This window comes from Schistocerca americana, chromosome 2 (genome assembly GCF_021461395.2).
Source record: "Schistocerca americana isolate TAMUIC-IGC-003095 chromosome 2, iqSchAmer2.1, whole genome shotgun sequence".
In the NCBI taxonomy this organism is placed as follows: domain Eukaryota; kingdom Metazoa; phylum Arthropoda; class Insecta; order Orthoptera; family Acrididae; genus Schistocerca; species Schistocerca americana.
Genome location: NC_060120.1, coordinates 197,422,558 through 197,440,850, shown reverse-complemented (window position 1 = coordinate 197,440,850; position 18,293 = coordinate 197,422,558). Strand labels below are relative to the sequence as shown.

The window sequence follows — 18,293 nt, the reverse complement described above, 5'->3', positions numbered from 1 at the left end:
CTTACGCATTTTGGAATCATGGTTTTGTGACTATGGGAATAATCTTGTACATTAAAAGTTATTAAAATTTAGTAATTTTTAATGAGCTTTTGTTGCTCGTCAATACTGGCTTCAGGAAAATCGTGCGATCAAAAGTGTATCACCAGATTCCGGATATATACAGTAATTTTCCTATAAATTGTACCGAAAATCTCGACCAGGTGAAGTCTTTTACAGTATCATTTAAATCTTTGGGAATGGAAGAGAATGTAGATGAAGATGAAATGGGACGTATGATACTGCGTGAAGAGCTTGACAGAGCACTGAAAGACCTGAGTCGAAACAAGGCCCCGGGAGTAGACAACATTCCATTAGAACTACTGACGGCCTTGGGAGGGCCAGTCATGAAAAAACTCTACCATCTGGTGAGCAAGATGTACGAGACAGGCGAAATTCCCTCAGACTTCAAGAAGAATATAATAATTCCAATCCCAAAGAAAGCAGGTGTTGACAGATGTGAAAATTACCGAACTATCAGTTTAATAAGTCACAGCTGCAAAATACTAACGCGAATTCTTTACAGACGAATGGAAAAACTGGTAGAAGCCGACCTCGGGGAAGATCAGTTTGGATTCCGTAGAAATGTTGGAACACGTGGGGCAATACTGACCCTACGACTCATCTTAGAAGAAAGATTAAGGAAAGGCAAACCCACGTTTCTAGCATTTGTAGACTTAGAGAAAGCTTTTGACAATGTTAACTGGAATACTCTCTTTCAAATTCTGAAGGTGGCAGGGGTAAAATACAGGGAGCGAAAGGCTATTTACAATTTGTACAGAAACCAGATGGTAGTTATAATAGTCGAGGGACATGAAAGGGAAGCAGTGATTGGGAAGGGGTGAGACAGGGTTGTAGCCTCTCCCCGATGTTATCTATATATTGAGCAATCAGTAAAGGAAACAAAAGAAAAGTTAGGAGTAGGTATTAAAGTCCATGGAGAAGAAATAAAAACTTTGAGGTTCGCCGATGACGTTGTAATTCTGTCAGACAGCAAAGGACATGGAAGAGCAGCTGAACGGAACGGACAGTGTCTTGAAGGGAGCGTATAAGATGAACATCAACAAAAGCAAAACGAGGATAATGGAATGTAGTCGAATTAAGTCCGGTGATGCTGAGGGAATTAGATTAGGAAATGACACTTAAAGTAGTAAAGGAGTTTTGCTATTTGGGGAGCAAAATAACTGATGATGGTCGAAGTAGAGAAGATATAAAATGTAGACTGGCAATGGCAAGGAAATCGTTTCTGAAGAGAAATTTGTTAACATCGAGTATAGATTTAAGTGTCAGGAAGTCATTTCTGGAAGTATTTGTATGGAGTGTAGCAATGTATGGAAGTGAGACGTGGACGATAAATAGTTTGGACAGGAAGAGAATAGAAGCTTTCGAAATGTCGTGTTACAGAAGAATGCTGAAGATTAGATGGGTAGATCACATAACTAATGAGGAGGTATTGAATAGAATTGGGGAGAAGAGGAGTTTATGGCACAACATTGAGTATAACTAGACTTTTAATTTGAAAGTGATCTTTCCTTCTGCATATATCTGTTAATTTCTGAGTTATCCCCTAAGCCTAGAGGTAAGAATTTTTCTAGTTGCAATAACTTTTAATGCCATTTTTGATGAAAGTAATTCTCATTGCAATCAGGACAACAAACTGAACGCTCTAAGTTACGTAGGGGACGTTTTCTACAATTTTGATAATTTGCATAACATACTGAATGTAGAAACTTTAACATCGGAATTTTGTAAAGGTCAGCGAAAATTTTGTATAGACCTTAATACCTGAAATAGGAGGCATACAAAATACCGTGGCGGGATTCAACCAGTTTTGTCACAGTCATAAACAGTGAAAATTGTAAGGTTCTGCACATGAGTACTAAAACCATTCATTGAATTTCCGTTATAGATATATAAGAATTTTAAAAGCAGACACTTCAACTAAGTACTTTGGGATAGAGCTGCACTCTACCAAAAGTACGGCTTCGTAGTTTTGGTACACAAAATAAATGTAGTAAATGGTAGTCTCTCGGTAGTACTGGTAGAATTCGTAGGGAAAGAAACAAATGGATGTGCAAGAGAAAAAAGCCGACTACTTCTTTCACTTTTGTTTGGTTGTTTTGCATATAATTGGAACCGCACGTGATTCAACGTTAGTCCGTTGCGTATTTTATATCCTTAGAGAATATAAATTACATTTTATAAGTAAGAATAGTTATTTGATTGGGTAACTTTCGCACTTTTATGTGACAAAACGAAATACTTTTGAGTATCAATTGTACTTCATACGTCTGTAAGTATAATTTTCACACACAAACAAAAAATATATACAATTTTTATTTTGTACTCAGTTAAATCTTGTTCATCATAATCAAGAGCTTTGTTATTGATACATGCAAAGTTGTTCATAAAAACAGGACCATGTTTTGTGTAAGTTCGAAGTACTGAAGCGCTGTTTGATCCGTCTTTTATTTTGCCTTTTTGTGGAGGAAATTGCATTGTTTTCTTTTTTACAACAGCATCCCTCTGTTCCACGTCAAGAATCAATAATTTTCGAATAAAACATGAATTAAATGTAGACTGTTTGTATTGCTATAAACATTGTTTAAGTAAAAGACAGTAGGATGAGTATGTAGAACAAAAATGTGTTGCAGGTTACCCAGACCTTTATATATCCTGCGTTTCTAGACGGGTTACTGCTTTCTGTTTTAGGGGAATGTAGTGAAACACTGATCGAATTTGTAAAGAAAGCGATCGTTGTGAGTTAGCACCAGACTGGTATGCAACACATCCAAGATACAGGTAACGTGGGTACTGTCGTAACCGTCCAAAGCTACAGGACAAACTACGGTAGTCTTTGCTTATGTACGGTAGTTTCGCGACATTACGTACGGATTGCAATTACGAAAGCTGAAATCGGAAACATAGCTTAGAAAGTGTTATGGGAAGGCTAACTGAAGACTGTTTCATTGGCGGTGCTACAGATCTACTAGACTGCCTACACTGGGCTTCTCCATCCTCTTCTTGGGTATTGCTGCATAGTGTGGGACCTTACAAGATAGGTTTGATGCAGGACATCGAGAAAGTTCAATGGACATCTCATTCTGTATTACCACGAAATAGTGTCAGATATGAGAGTTGAAGTGGCGACCACTAAACCAAAACCGGTTTTTCATTGCATTTCTTTCCACCTAGTTTGTCACTATCTCCTCCGATCACGAAAATCTTTTATTGACTACAACCCGCCCAGGGGGAAATGACCGTTGCAATAAAATAAGAAAAACTCGAGAAGGCTTAGGTGTTGGTTCTTCCCACGTGCTATTGCAGAATGGAATTGTCGACAGTGCGTGTGCGTGTGCGTGTGCACCCTCTGCCTCCTCCTTGCGGCAGGTGCTGGCGCCGCGCCTGCCGGAGCGCGTGCTGCTGGTGGGGGCGGACGCGCACCCTGGCTTCGTGCAGCACGCCCGCCTCCGCAACTCGCGCGCCGGCGTCTGCTACGAGCTGTTCGACGCCGACTCCTTCGAGGTGGAGCTGAGCCTGCTCTGGCGGTGCGCGCCCTTCGCCATCGTCTTCTCCTTCCTGCTGCTGCACCGCGTCTGCAACATCAGGCAAGCAGGCGGCTACCAGCTTAGTGGACATACGAACAATCATAAAGTTTCCAGTAGTATGCAATGTAATTGTTTGCATTCTCTCTCTCTCTCTCTCTCTCTCTCTCTCTCTCTCTCTAATATATATATATATATATATATATCGACTGAACAACCAGAGCACTGTGCTTACGTAAACGCTATCTGATGGAGTCATCAAATCCGTCTAAATAGTGTAACTGTATTCCAATTAACTTTCAGCAAAAGACTTAGATAAACTGAAACACTAAGGAAGCTATCAAGTGAAACTCTGTATTCTGCATTTCAGTGAACAGTGCTACAACGAATGTCACAGTACGTCTCTTGCAGTTCCAGCATACAAAATTACAAACTAAGCTTTGAAAGAATAAATGCTCGTAACACTTCTGTTAAAATGCCCTGCACATTTCCCAATCCAAGCTGACTAAGGAGGCTTACACGGCATGTGCCACAATCTGTTTTCCAGGGACTTCGTTCAGGGGAAGAGAGCTCAAAATAAGCTAACTCGTGTCTCAGCTTATCTGTAGATACCAGACAGTTCCTGAAAAAAAAAAAAAGATGAAGTTTCCGAGGTATGTTACAAGTACTTGGTGCCTCTTACCGCCTGAAATCCTCACACGAGATAATGGCACAGTACTTACCGTCGCGGATTCTTAATTTTGCGCCGGCCGCGGTGGCCGAGCGCTTCTAGGCGCTCCAGTCCGGAACCGCGCGACTGCTACGGTCGCAGGTTCGAATTCTGCCTCGGGCATGGATGTATGTGATGTCCTTAGGTTAGGTTAGGTTTAAGTAGTTCTAAGTTCTAGGGGACTGGTGACCTAAGATGTTAAGTCCCATAGTGCTCAGAGCCATTTGAACCATTTTTTCTTAATTTTGCAACCTGTGTTCGAAACCCGCTTATTACTTTTTTCAGTTATGTACCCATCTCTGTAGAAGAATACTACACGAATCTTACCCAGTGTGCGTAGATATAACGTTGTGCTTATTTACCTACTAATTGCATGTCGCATAAATGAATTTTTAAAAATGAGAATTATTAGAAACTGTTTTTGATGAAATTCCTGCAGTGTATCTTTATTCATAGAAAATTGTAAGCACCAGTTTCCGGAAGAATGATTCATTATGCGAGGTTTGCGCGAAATATTCATCAGCGCTAAAGACGTTTCTTTCCTCAGTGATAATCATATGAAGAAATGTCATTGCGGCAAACCTGCCTTCACGCGATGCTCTTGGTGCGCGAAATATGTTTTTCGAATGTTTCTACGATCGATATCATCCAAATCAATGCACCAAACCTTCCTCAAACATAAACATATCAATAAACTATGAAAATTAATATAAGAATTGATATGAGAATGAAATATCAGAATATGAGAATTTACAAAAAATTGTACTCAACACGCCATACACACATGCATGTTAATGTGACACTCACTTTGAAATCCAGTTCTATTTTAACAATTAATATTACTCACTTGTATCCCCAGAATTTAATAAGACACAGTTTCATAAAGTAAGCTTCTAAGCACACGGGTAGACAAATGAAAAAAAAAATAAAAACAATGGAGTTTGGAACTCAGGGCGCAAAATTAAGATGTTGCGACGCTAATCACTGTTCCACCATATCGTCTGAGGATATCACGTGGTAAAAAGCACATACAGTACCTCTAAAATACCCCCAAAACTTTTTCCAGAAACGGTAGAGTATCAATGGATAAGCCGAGACACGTTTTCGCTTATTTTGACTCCTCTTCCATTATTAGTTTGTGAGAAATCAGATGAAGGTTCTTGCTGTGTTCTCCTCGTAAGTAAAATTCCGAACATTAAAAAATACACTCGCGAGATTGTAACAATGCACTATAAGAGTAAGAATGCCTGACAAAAGAAATGAGACATGAACTAAACTGACCAATGAAAATTGGTAACACAAAGACTGTAAATGGTCTTAATGTGTCGTGACAGTGATGTTAAACTGGCCCTGACAAACGTTCACGACTTGACCGTGTGCAGCGCAAACTCGATACTGCTCGAAAGTTGTAAACGTTAGAACGCAGCGCAGCAGCAAACCGGCTTAAGAAAACTTGGCCCGAAAGGGAAGCTAGGAAAAGTAGCACATCACACTTAAAGCCTTGAGTAACTGTGTTCCGCTAAGTACAATGCGGCAACACACAATTGATAAAGAAAAGTTTATTAAGAAGACGGGGGATGAAACTGCACCACTGAATGATACATAAGAGAATATAATTCGAAAGCTATATTATAAAACTTACTTTCATCAGTTAAAACAATTCTTTATAAAATTCACTTCTTATATAATCAAGTTCATGAAATGCTGCAGTAGTAGTCAATCTATAGCTCTTAATCCAAGGCATGTGAGCAGATAATTTTGGTTAATCTAGTCTCAACAATCTAATTAACCAATTCAAATCACTAAAGAAAAATCACACAGAAAATTTATCGTTCTCAAACACACAAAAAATTAAGCACGAGCAAGTAATGCAGCGACGACGTTATCTCATTATACTCATGTATCTAAACACAATCTTCACCAAAATATATTTCTAAAAAGAAACTTCATCTGCCTTTGCATCTGTATGTTGTGCTAGTTATTGCCAGACCGCTCAGCGGTATGACGAACACCAGACTCACTTAATATTCTCTGATGCTGTATTGCAACGGTAGCATTCATCTTACGCTAGGTGAGGAGACCCCTATGTCATAAGAGACGTAATGCTAAGTCATCGCCACGTAAATAACCTAAATCGACTGCATGTGTACGTACATCAATCTTTGCAGTTGTACCGATAATGTCAAAGCTAAATGTAAATACATGTGTACAAACGAAGTGACAGGAGTTGTGTGGTATGCTTATCCCAGTTACATTGATTATTAAGCTGTAATTCCAACAATTTGGGATGTTATCCTGTATTTCATGAACATAATTAATGTCTGAATGAACGAAGGAACCATAATGAAAGTAAAAAAAGCTTGTCATTTTTTAAATCTGATGAATCTAGCATAAATCGTGTGGAGAGAAACCTGCAATAATTAATAAGCTGCAGTCCAAAGAATGTGGGCTGTTGTGTGTTTCATGAACATAAAGAATATCTGAATGACGGAATCATAACCTTAACGAAAGTTAAGAGTGTGTACTCATTTTTTAATCCGATTAATTGTGCAAAAATTATGTGGATGAAAACGTGAAATAGGGAGAAATTAGTTTCGTATTTTTATAAAGGCCAATGAATTGTACACAACTCATGTGGGCAGAAACGTTAAACTAAGAAATTGAAGTGGTTCCGAAGATAATTCAGTGTTGCTGCAAATGCACACAAAGAAATAACCATGTAGATTCAAGACGCACACAACAGTCGATATATATACAGAATGCACACAAGTCGACAGGACAACTCGTGAAACCCATGATGAAACGACAATACGACTGACAACCAAAGATCACATTCCTACTACTCAGAACGTCTGTGACGTAACATATCGACTATTAAGATTTGTATGAAGACCATCCCGTGTACAAATAACTGCGGCTCATCACTCATGAAGAGAACTGACTACTCTCATGAAATCCCAAAACACTGGTATGTGCATGCCTTGGCAGTCCTAGTCTACGCATACCTACGTCGGTGGTCATAGCATTCTTTCCTTATTTGCTTTTTTGTTTATAAGTACGTGTATTTTAAGTTTCTCTTAATTAAATGTATCTGTGCCTATCATTATCTATAATTGAGGAAACGCTTATGTCCTGGTGACGTGATTTTGGTATTCAGAGCGTCCACTGGTCTTAAAAACTGAAAGTTATGCAGTAGCCTTTTAGATGTCCGATGTACTATCCCATTGACTTTAGTCCACAACGTTTGTTTGCAGTCTCTCTCTGCGTGAAAAAGGGGCATCTGGTAACGGCACGATCAACGGAATCTTCCTCTCCACATTCAGATGTATTGCTACATCCCACTCGATGTAGATGTTTGGGATACAGACTATTACCTGTTAACTGGTGCACCATACCTCGACTAGGGCAATGTCGCGCAGTTCCTCATGCTAGGGAATATGCTGTAAAAAAGCCTTACAGTGCTCCTAGTGTCCCTTTCAGATTGCCATTCACCTAACTTCATGCTCCCTGTGTGTCTGATCAGTAATATGCGTTCCTGTGATCTCTAACAAACGTTCATATTCCTCAAGCCTCAACCAATACAGTGCTACCATGTAACGTATCACGATCTACATTGGACATAACCGAAGGATCATCAGGTAGCCGTTTACAGGTGTAGTGACAAAGACACGGGTGAGCCGCAAAACTACACTCCGCCGAATTCGTCGCAGTCTTGTTTTTTAGCTGCCCAGTCTAAGGCGATGCCCAGACGCTGGCACTTAGGTGCCACAATGACGTAGAAGATCGCTTCGCGATTTTACGCATAACTTTGGCCACTTTCTGAGTAACTGATTTGGTGTGTTCTAGAAAGTTTTTCTCATCTAGAAGAGTGCCTAAATATCTGCAAACAGTGCAACATTTTACAGGTATTCCGTCGAGCCTCTGGGAAGGATTTCTGGCAAGGTAAAGTCTTCCCTTCATAAGTATTTATGTTGTTGTGAACAGCTATAGTCAGTTTGTCGCTCTTACACCAATGCTGCAGCTAAGCAAGCACATCATTCGTTTTTCCCTCAAGTCTCGCCCTAGAGTCTGCAGATGCAACTATTAGGATGTCATCTACGTATGCAACAACTTCCTCAGTAGCATATGCTCCGTCTAACAGATGTAATAAGAGTTCCATACAAAGATCACAGAACAGTGGACCACTTACGGAGCCTTGAGGACAGCCCTTGGTAGCCTTTCAGATTATTTTGCTCTATCACGCAAGCCACTCGACGCTACGTCTACTACAATAATGTACAAAAGCCATATCCGCAGGAAAATGGAACTTATTATTTCTACTGTATGGTTCTTGCAAACGGACTATACCAATACTCAGCTCGTCAATTAGTTTCTGTATTTGCCATTGCCAGTTTACTTCGAGCAGCATTTGTCTCTAGTATCTTCTCCTTCCACGTGTTTAGATTGTGAACAAAGCTTTTGAGAGGGAAGAGCACAGTTAGCGAAAGCTCGTCCCTACGTTTGTACAAAATCACGTACAAATACTCAATATCGAATGGCTCTTTTCTTCTCGTGAACGCCTGCCGAAAGATTTCACGTAATGGTTTAATCTCTGTTGGCAGATTATTTACTCTCAAAAGAATCCTGTTTGTGCCACTGGTGTAGGATACACAACAGATTTTCATATACGATGCCCAGCTCTGATTGTGTCTAAGAGCAACCTGCAGTACACTGAGGTCCTCCAGACGACGTAACTGGACAGCAGCTTCTAAATTATAATAAATTTTGTGTGTGCGACTGAAAATCACTTTTAGTAGGACTCGAAACGCTAATTTTTTTGTATTTGATAGGACAACCTTACTTTCACTGCACTTCACTATTTTGCCGTTCTTATACTCATCAGTATTATCGCGATCACCACACTCAACGCGGAAATAGGTGAGGCTCTGCAACTGAGGTTGAAGCTGCGTGGTTGTCTACTGCTACTACAGATGCAGTGTCGATGTTACCACGATCATCACCGTCTTTATCATACCCTTCGGCAGGAGTTCCACGTGGATGCATTGTCGGGGTTGGACAGAAGACAAGTCGGGAAGCCTCCCGCTTTAAGCATTGCTGCACCAGGAACATCCCGTCCTTCAGCAGCCCCTGCAGCTTGGTTTGCTGCAAATGTTCCCAATATGGTCTCTCCGTGAACGAAGTTCACAATCTTCACTTAGTGTGATTTCGCACGTGATGAGGAACTGCCTTCTTGGCTCGAGGACAGGTCGTTATGGGTTGTACTGTCTGTGTTAAAGCTTCTTGAATGTTAAACTTCACATGTACAAAATTGCTGTAGCTAAAGTTCATTAATCATGCAACAAATCTTTGTCTGCGTTATTACCCATTTAAGAGTCTAAGTTCAGTTGCAACTGCTGTCTCTAGTCTTTTCTGCAGTACCATGTCGTCTCTGGCAATACACCCCCAAGCTGCTGACACCACGCTATGGCACGACCCAAATTCCTGGTTACTGTCGATGATGACTTGTTCTTTTGTTTCCTGTGCAACGTACCTTCTGTTCCTTGATTTACATAGTTTTGATATAGAACTGACCACTCTGTTTGCTTGTATTCCAGATGGATCCATAGTCTGTCCTAGCTATTTCACGTTCTAAAAGCATTGCATAAGCTGCACAGTCTTTTCCATGGGGGGGTCTCATTTTCTATCCTTGTTGCGACAAGGGATGCAGGCAGGTTTCTCGTTGATTTTTGTGCGCACACGTTACTGATGGCGGCCTGCTCCACAGATGGAGCACACTCTTCCTTAAACTTAAAGCTTCTTGGTGTGACCTAAGTCACATCATTTATAGCTTTTTGGTACGTCCGCATGATTATTCATTCCTAAAGCACGGAAACATACACCTTTTGTTTTTGCGTCAGAAACTTACGAACGCGAGGAGTGACTTCCATTACGTGACTGACATAGGTTTTCTCTCGGGGTCCGGTGCAGAATATCTTACATCTTCTAAACTGCTTCTTTTACATGTGCCCAGACAAGTTACTCAAAAATATCTTCGAGAAGTTCATTGTCGTCCACTTCCTTGCGCCAGTTGTACACAGTTAGTAGATGCCTCTTCTTTTTCGATAGTTCACATTTAATGCTTTCTCTTGAAGCTTTCTGACTTAAACATTTTCCTTTTCCACTACGACAGCGCTATTGGTTGTCCGGATTGATTTGATCCTAATCTTGTCTCTCTTGGGATTTGTTGCTTCGGTAAGTTTCTTCCTTACATCTTTGGCATCCTTGTTCTCGGTGGACCTAAGAAAGTGTGCGCTAGTTTTCTTGTTCGCTGATTTCTGTGTCTTAGCTGTTGTACTTAGCTTTGGGTTTTGCGAAGCTGCGACGGCATCATAGGAATGAACAGATGTAGTCGCTTTTTCTATCTGGATAGGAGGTCTTAAACTTCGCAAGCGATTTAAATATTGAACACCATCCTTTGTTAGAATTAATGTTTTTTTATGCAGTACAGTACAAAAATTACCACAGTAGCCAAACAGTTTCTAATCTCTGCAATCACCGCTTCATGTTTAGATTCTTGACTTCCTTTTGAGAATTTTAAGTTCTTTATTGAACTCCGCCTTATAATGACATTTACTGCGACAATAGTAGCACTCAGCATTATTTCTGTTCATGGAAGCTTTGCCTGAAGTACTTTGTGAACACTGCCTTCTAGCCTTTGTTATTAACCTCAATAGCAGCGAATGCAGTTGCCATTCCTTCAGTCTGTGACAAGCGTTGCCATTCTTTCAGTAACTTTGCTATTAAATTGTCGAAAGACTGCCATATTTGACACAGGAGTCCCAACCAGTTACAAACTAACCATATTTCGTCTGAAGTCCATCTACATCTTCAGCTGTCTTGTCTGGATTTCCCACTAGTTCACCAACATCAGAATGTGACTATGCTTGTATTTAAACTTAATGTTGCCCAAAAATATCACAATGCGATATTCTTTAGTAAAAACTATATTGTCTCTATTATTATTATTATCTTTTTCTTTTCTACGTCGTTATGTCTGGTCAAAAATGGAAAGTGACGCGGACCTTGATAAAGCGTGACTTCCTTTTAACTGTACGGTATATGTTACATTGCATTTAGGAACTTTCGGGTAATTGAACGTGTATCAATAATTAGATTTCTGTAGTTGTATATATGTTTGGATTTAGCTTTATTGCGTTGATGTACTGGTGGATATTGTGTGGTATGACTTCTGTAGTTGACAGTATAATTGGTATGTCAACTTTATCCTGATGCCACATTTCTACATCTACATTTATACTCCGCAAGCCACCCAACGGTGTGTGGCGGAGGGCACTTTACGTGCCACTGTCATTACCTCCCTTTTCTGTTCCAGTCGCGTGTGGTTCGCGGGAAGAACGACTGTCTGAAAGCCTCCGTGCGCGCTCGAATCTCTCCAATTTTACATTCGTGATCTCCTCGAGAGGTATAAGTAGGGGAAGCAATATATTAGATACCTCATCCAGAAACGCACTGGACTCGCATTCGGGAGGACGACGGTTCAATCCCGCGTCCGGCCATCCTGATTTAGGTTTTCCGTGATTTCCCTAAATCACTCCAGGCAAATGCCGGGATGGGTCCTCTGAAAGGGCACGGCCGACATCCTTCCCTAATCCGATGAGATCGATGACCACGCTGTCTGGTCTCCTTCCCCAAACAACCAACCAACCAGAAACGCACCCTCTCGAAACCTGGCGAGCAAGCTACACCGCGATGCAGAGCGCCTCTCTTGCAGAGTCTCCCACTTGAGTTTGCTAAACATCTCCGTAACGCTATCACGCTTACCAAATAACCCTGTGACGAAACGCGCCGCTCTTCTTTGGATCTTCTCTCTCCTCCGTCAACCCGATCTGGTACGGATCCCACACTGATGAGCAATACTAAAGTATAGGTCGAACGAGTGTTTTGTAAACCACCTCCTTTGTTGATGGACTAAATTTTCTAAGGAGTCTCCCAATGAATCTCAACCTGGCACCCGCTTTACTAACAATTAATTGTATATTATCATTCCACTTCAAATCGTTCCGCACTCATACTCCCAGATATTTTACAGAAGTAACTGCTACCAGTGTTTGTTCCGCTATCATATAATCATACAATAAAGGATCCTTCCTTGGGTCAGTTGCCACTCCCTGCACCAAGTGCCTATCCGCTGCAGATCTTCCTGCATTTCGCTACAATTTTCTAATGCTGCAACTTCTCTGTATACTACAGCATCATCCGCGAAAAGCTTGACATCCTCAGCCAGTTGGATGTATTTTTCATTATTATTATTATTATTATTATTTCTTTCTTTCTTGTCTCAGACGTTATGTCTGGTTAAAAATGGAAGGTGACGTGGACCTTGATCAAGCGTGACTTCCTTTTAACTGTACAGTATATGTTATCTTGCATTTAGGAACTTTCGGGTAATTGAACATGTATCAATAATTACAGATTTCTGTAGTTGCATATATAAGTTTGGATGTAGCTGTATTGCATTGATGTACTGGTGGATATTGTGTGGTATGACTCCTGTAGTTGATAGTATAATTGGTATAATGTCAACTTTATCCTGATGCCACATGTCCTTGACTTCCTCAGCCAGTTGGATGTATTTTTCAATTTTTTCTCCTGTTTTCTTCTGTATATTTGTTGTATTGGGTGTGGATATTTCGATTAGTTGTGTTAATTTCTTCTTTTTATTGGTGAGTGTGATGTAAGGTTTGTTATGTGGTGGTGTATTATGTTATAATGGTTCTGTTCCAGTATAATTTGAATTCATCATTCTCCAGTACACTTTGTGGCGCATACAGGTACTTGTATGAGGGAACGTGTTGTTTTATAAGTTTATGTTGTAAGGCAAGCTGTTGATGTATTATTTTTGCTACATTGTCATGTCTTCTGGGGTATTCTGTATTTGCTAGTGTTGTACATCAGCTTTTGATGTGATCTACTGTTTCTATTCGTTGTTTACAAAGTCTGCATTTATCTGTTGTGGTATTGGGATCTTTAATAATATGCTTGCTGTAATATCTGGTGTTTATTGTTTGATCCTGTATTGCAATCATGAATCCTTCCGTCTCACTGTATATATTGCCTTTTCTTAGCCATGTGTTGGATGCGTCTTGATCGATGTGTGGCTGTGTTAGATGATACGGGTGCTTGCCATGTAGTGTTTTCTTTTTCCAATTTACTTTCTTCGTATCTGTTGATGTTATGTGATCTAAAGGGTTGTAGAAGTGGTTATGAAATTGCAGTGGTGTAGCCGATGTATTTATATGAGTGATTGCTTTGTGTATTTTGCTAGTTTCTGCTCGTTCTAGAAAGAATTTTCTTAAATTGTCTACCTGTCCATAATGTAGGTTTTTTATATCGATAAATCCCATTCCTCCTTCCTTTCTGCTTAATGTGAATCTTTCTGTTGCTGAATGTATGTGATGTATTCTATATTTGTGGCATTGTGATCGTGTAAGTGTATTGAGTGCTTCTAGGTCTGTCTTACTCCATTTCACTACTCCAAATGGGTAGGTCAATATTGGTATAGCGTAAGTATTTATAGCTTTTGTCTTGTTTCTTGCTGTCAATTCTGTTTTCAGTATTTTTGTTAGTATTTGTCTATATTTTTCTTTTAGTTATTCTTTAATATTTGTATTATCTATTCCTATTTTTTTGTCTGTATCCAAGATATTTATAGGAATGTTTTTTCCATCGCTTCTATGCAGTTGCTGTAGTTATCCAATATGTAATCTTCTTGTTTAGTGTGTTTTCCCTTGACTATGCTATTTTTCTTACATTTGTCTGTTCCAAAAGCCATATTTATATCATTGCTGAATATTTCTGTTATCTTTAGTAACGGGTTGAGTTGTTGATTTGTTGCTGCCAGTAGTTTTAGATCATCCATGTATAGCAAATGTGTGATTTTGTGTGGGTATGTTCCAGTAATATTGTATCCATAATTTGTATTATTTAGCACGTTGGATAGTGGGTTCAGAGCAAGGCAGAACCAGAAAGGACGTAATGAGTCTCCTTGGTATATTCCACGCTTAATCTGTATTGGCTGTGATATGATATTATTTGGATTTGTTTGGATATTAATTGTGGTTTTCCAATTTTTCATTACTATGTTTAGGAACTGTATCAATTTAGGATCTACTTTGTATATTTCCAATATTTGTAGTAACCATAAGTGGGGTACACTATCAAAAGCTTTTTGGTAATCAATGTATAGTGCAGCGACCTTTGGTTAGTTATAGCTCGATATGTCACCTCTGCATCTATTATCAGTTGCTCTTTACATCCTCGTGCTCCTTTGCAACAGCGTTTTTGTTCTTCATTTATAATTTTGTTCTGTGTTGTATGTGTCATTAATTTCTGTGTAATGACTGAAGTTAATATTTTGTATATTGTTGGTAGGCATGTTATGGGGCGATATTTAGCTGGGTTTGCTGTGTCTGCTTGATCTTTAGGTTTCAGATAAGTTATTCCATGCGTAAGTGTATCAGGGAATGTGTATGGGTTTGCAATGTAACTGTTAAATAATTTGCTTGGATGTGAATGTGTTGCAGTGAGCTTCTTTAGCCAGAAATTTGCTATTTTATCTTTTCCAGGGGCTTTCCAATTGTAAGTAGAATTAATTGCTTGGGTGACTTCATGTTGCAAAATTATCACTTCAGGCATTTGTGGTATCATCTTGTATGTGTCTGTACATGCCTGTTATGTTGTACCGAGTTTGACCATTTGTTGCTCCAGAAGTGTTCCATGTCTGTTATGTTTGGTGGATTGTCTATTTTAATGTGTGTGTTATTTATTGTCTGGTAAAATTTCTTATGGTTTGTGTTGAATGTTTGATTTTGTTTCCTTCTATTTTCACTTTTTTGTATCTTCTAAGTCGTTTGGCCAACGCTTGTAATTTCTGCTTCTTTTCATCTAATTGCTCTATCGCTTCTTGTTGTGAGATTTTACCTAACCATGTTCCAGTATTTGTTGTACGTCTTGTTTGATGTTTTCTAATTCTGACTGGGGTATCCTGTTATTTTTTATTATTACACGGATCTGATCAGCTAGTCGTTGTTCTGTTAAAAATTTTAATTCTGGGTATCTGGTAATAAATGTTGTGTATACTTGTGATCTGTATCCAGTTGTGTTGGTTCCTAGGTTTGTTGCTTGGTAATAACAGAACATGAGGTGTCGATTAACTTCATCTGACCATCTCGTCTTCTGTCTTTGTTTTCCTTCTAGGGTGGTTGCAGGAAGCATATCCTGCAAAACACCTCTATTTGGATTTAAATCATTTTCCAGTTGGCTAGCAGTGTCGTTACCATTGTGGGCGGGCATAGGGTTCAAGCGTCGTCCCCGACCATGACGGCGCTTGTCCGAGGCTTCTTTAGTTCTGTCCTGAACTTTATTATTATTATTATTATTATTATTATTATTCGCGTATGGATCCAATAGGACCACGCGAGGTACAATCCGTCAATGTCGCTTTTGATGGTTTGCCTTCCTTTGTGTCAAATTTGTTTCATCCTTCCAGAAAGAAGTCTCTTTCTTTCATCAGACCACAATGCTCCAGCCAGTTTTCTAATTTCCCTCTGACCAACTTCCCAATCAAATATCTTTTGTCTGAATGTTTTTCTATCTGTAACGTCATGTTACTTTATTTATTACAGGTGGCTGTTCGTGAATAATTATCTCAAGTCGACTCCACATAACATTTTCTGTAGCACACGACGTGAGCTTGTAGGTGGTCGGATTCCATAGCAGACGAAATAAGCATGGCTCAAGTTCCGTGCGTTTCTGCCTTCAACTAGCCGTACTTTACTTGATTAAACAATGTCCAGCAATTTCTCAGCGCAGAAGATAATTTCCCTTTAATAGTTCCATAATTGACAATTACCTCCATCTAATTTCTGGATTCTGAAAAAGTTAGTTACATCTTTTAGATTTTCACTTTCCAAGTGAAAAGGTTAGATGTAATTTAACTCACTTCAAAAGATTAGATTGACGTGGAGAAAAATAAGACCTTACCTCAGTACATAATAAAGGCAAAACAGTTTGTGATCAAATTTTATTTCTTGTATAAAAGAAGGCACTCTGCAATTAACAAAAACAGAAAAAGTATGCAATGGAATAAGACCATGTAGTGCTAAGGATATAAATGCATCAGACTTAGTAAAGAAAACGTTCACCTACATTCATAGTAAGGTAATCAGCTGAAGAAGATATACTATACAATAATTTCGTTTGCTTCGTACAAAAGTTTCACCAAGAACCCATAGCTGAACCAGTTAACTTTGTTTCAGATGTAAAGATTGTCTCAGTATTAAAGAATTCTCGTCCACGTAGTGACTACTTCAGTCATATTTAGCACTCTGCAAATCGATGAAATATAGGATGTAAAATTGCCGAAAAAATATTCACATGTGATTTTGTGGCGTCTATAGCAGTATTATCTAACCAATTACTGAAGTGCTGTTGCTAACGTCGAATGAGCTAGGACATCTAATCACGACAATCATAATGTAATGCCTCTCTGTTTCACAGGCGTTCCCTTGGAAACATTTATAAGCTAATGGCGCCCAGTGGAGATGCTCTGTTCACGCTCATTGCGCACACTCACCTCTACACGGTTTACTACCAGATGGCGCAGGAATCTGACTGGAAAGACTCGATGCTGGTAATAGAAAAATTTGTTTAAACTGCTCTTGAAGTTATAAAAACATATTACACGAAGATGAAACATTACAACAATACGATAATGATCGAAGCAGAAGAAATGAATTAAAGTTTGGGCACTGACCGGGACTCGAACCCGGATCTTATTGCTTGCTAGGCAGAAATGCTAAGCATTACACCGCCACTGAACGATGGTCAACATTGCTGCACGAACTATACCCAAGTTCAGTGCCCTCCCCAACACAAACTTCAATTCATATCTTCTGCTTGTTTTCCCTTACATTGTCACTACTGCCAGGGCACTCCGATATTGGAATAGCACCCCAGCGTTGGACGTAGTGGTAAAGTCCTGTACCATAGAAGATCTTATAGATATTATAATTGTTTCCCTGAGACATTAAAGCCTCTTCGTTACCTTTCCCATTACATCCAACGCTGGGGTGCTATTCCAATATCAGAGTGCCCTAGCAGTAATGACAATGTGAGGGAAAATAAACAGAAAATATGGATTGCAGTTTGTGTTGGGGAGGGCACTCAACTTGGATAGTTCGTGCAGCAATGTTGACCATCGTGCTGTGGTGGTGTAATGGTTAGAATTTTTGCCTAGCTAGCAAGAAGACCCGGACAACAGCTATTTCGGTTCTGCGGTGTTGCATTGTATCCAGATATACTTCATTATTTGTAGTATATTGTTTAGGATACTAGCATTACTTAGTGAAAAGAACCAACCACTCATAGAAAGAAATGGTTTCCTTTTCTATGTACTTTACAAAATTTATACTCTCCTCTCTGCTTCTATAATATGACATTATTTTTGCTTTATTCTTCAGTTTACCTTCAGTTTGTAGTATACGTAAAAATTTCTCCCACTTCTGCTCCATCTGCCATGTTGATGTTTCCTCTCATACTGTCCCAACAGTGCTGACTCGAGGTAGATATCAAACATGCAGGCACATAGAGCCTGTAGCACCACAAAGTGCATCACATACCTAAATCTGAGCTCATAATAATTTTTTTTACGACAGATATAAAGTATTTTGCCTGTTCTGCAATGGTTTATCCACAAAAAGACAATTGGCCATGGAACAAGACGAGAAAAGTGCAAAAGAAAATATACGAACGAAAACCTATAAAAAACGACAGAAATGTTGACCAACTGTAGGAATATAATACCTTAATAGAAAAATGTTTTGAAAATGTATCGTTGTTAAAAATTTAAATATATATGGTTACAAAAAGGTTATTCCCGGCCGCGGAACAAATTTTAATTCATTTCTTCTGCTTCGATCATTATCGTAGATAATGAAGAGACT

At 39.3% G+C, this 18,293-nt stretch overlaps 1 protein-coding gene across 1 annotated transcript in view; it reads left to right on the top strand.

The window, feature by feature from the left end:
* LOC124593873 (trans-aconitate 2-methyltransferase-like) overlaps positions 1 to 17,002 on the top strand; it is a 29,076-nt gene extending 12,074 nt beyond the window's left edge. Inside the window, exons 2-3 of the mRNA XM_047132219.1 lie at positions 3,427 to 3,644; positions 16,849 to 17,002. Coding sequence (XP_046988175.1) covers positions 3,427 to 3,644; positions 16,849 to 17,002 — 372 coding nt within the window. The remainder of the gene's footprint in view (positions 1 to 3,426; positions 3,645 to 16,848) is intronic.
* Positions 17,003 to 18,293: the final 1,291 nt, after the last annotated feature.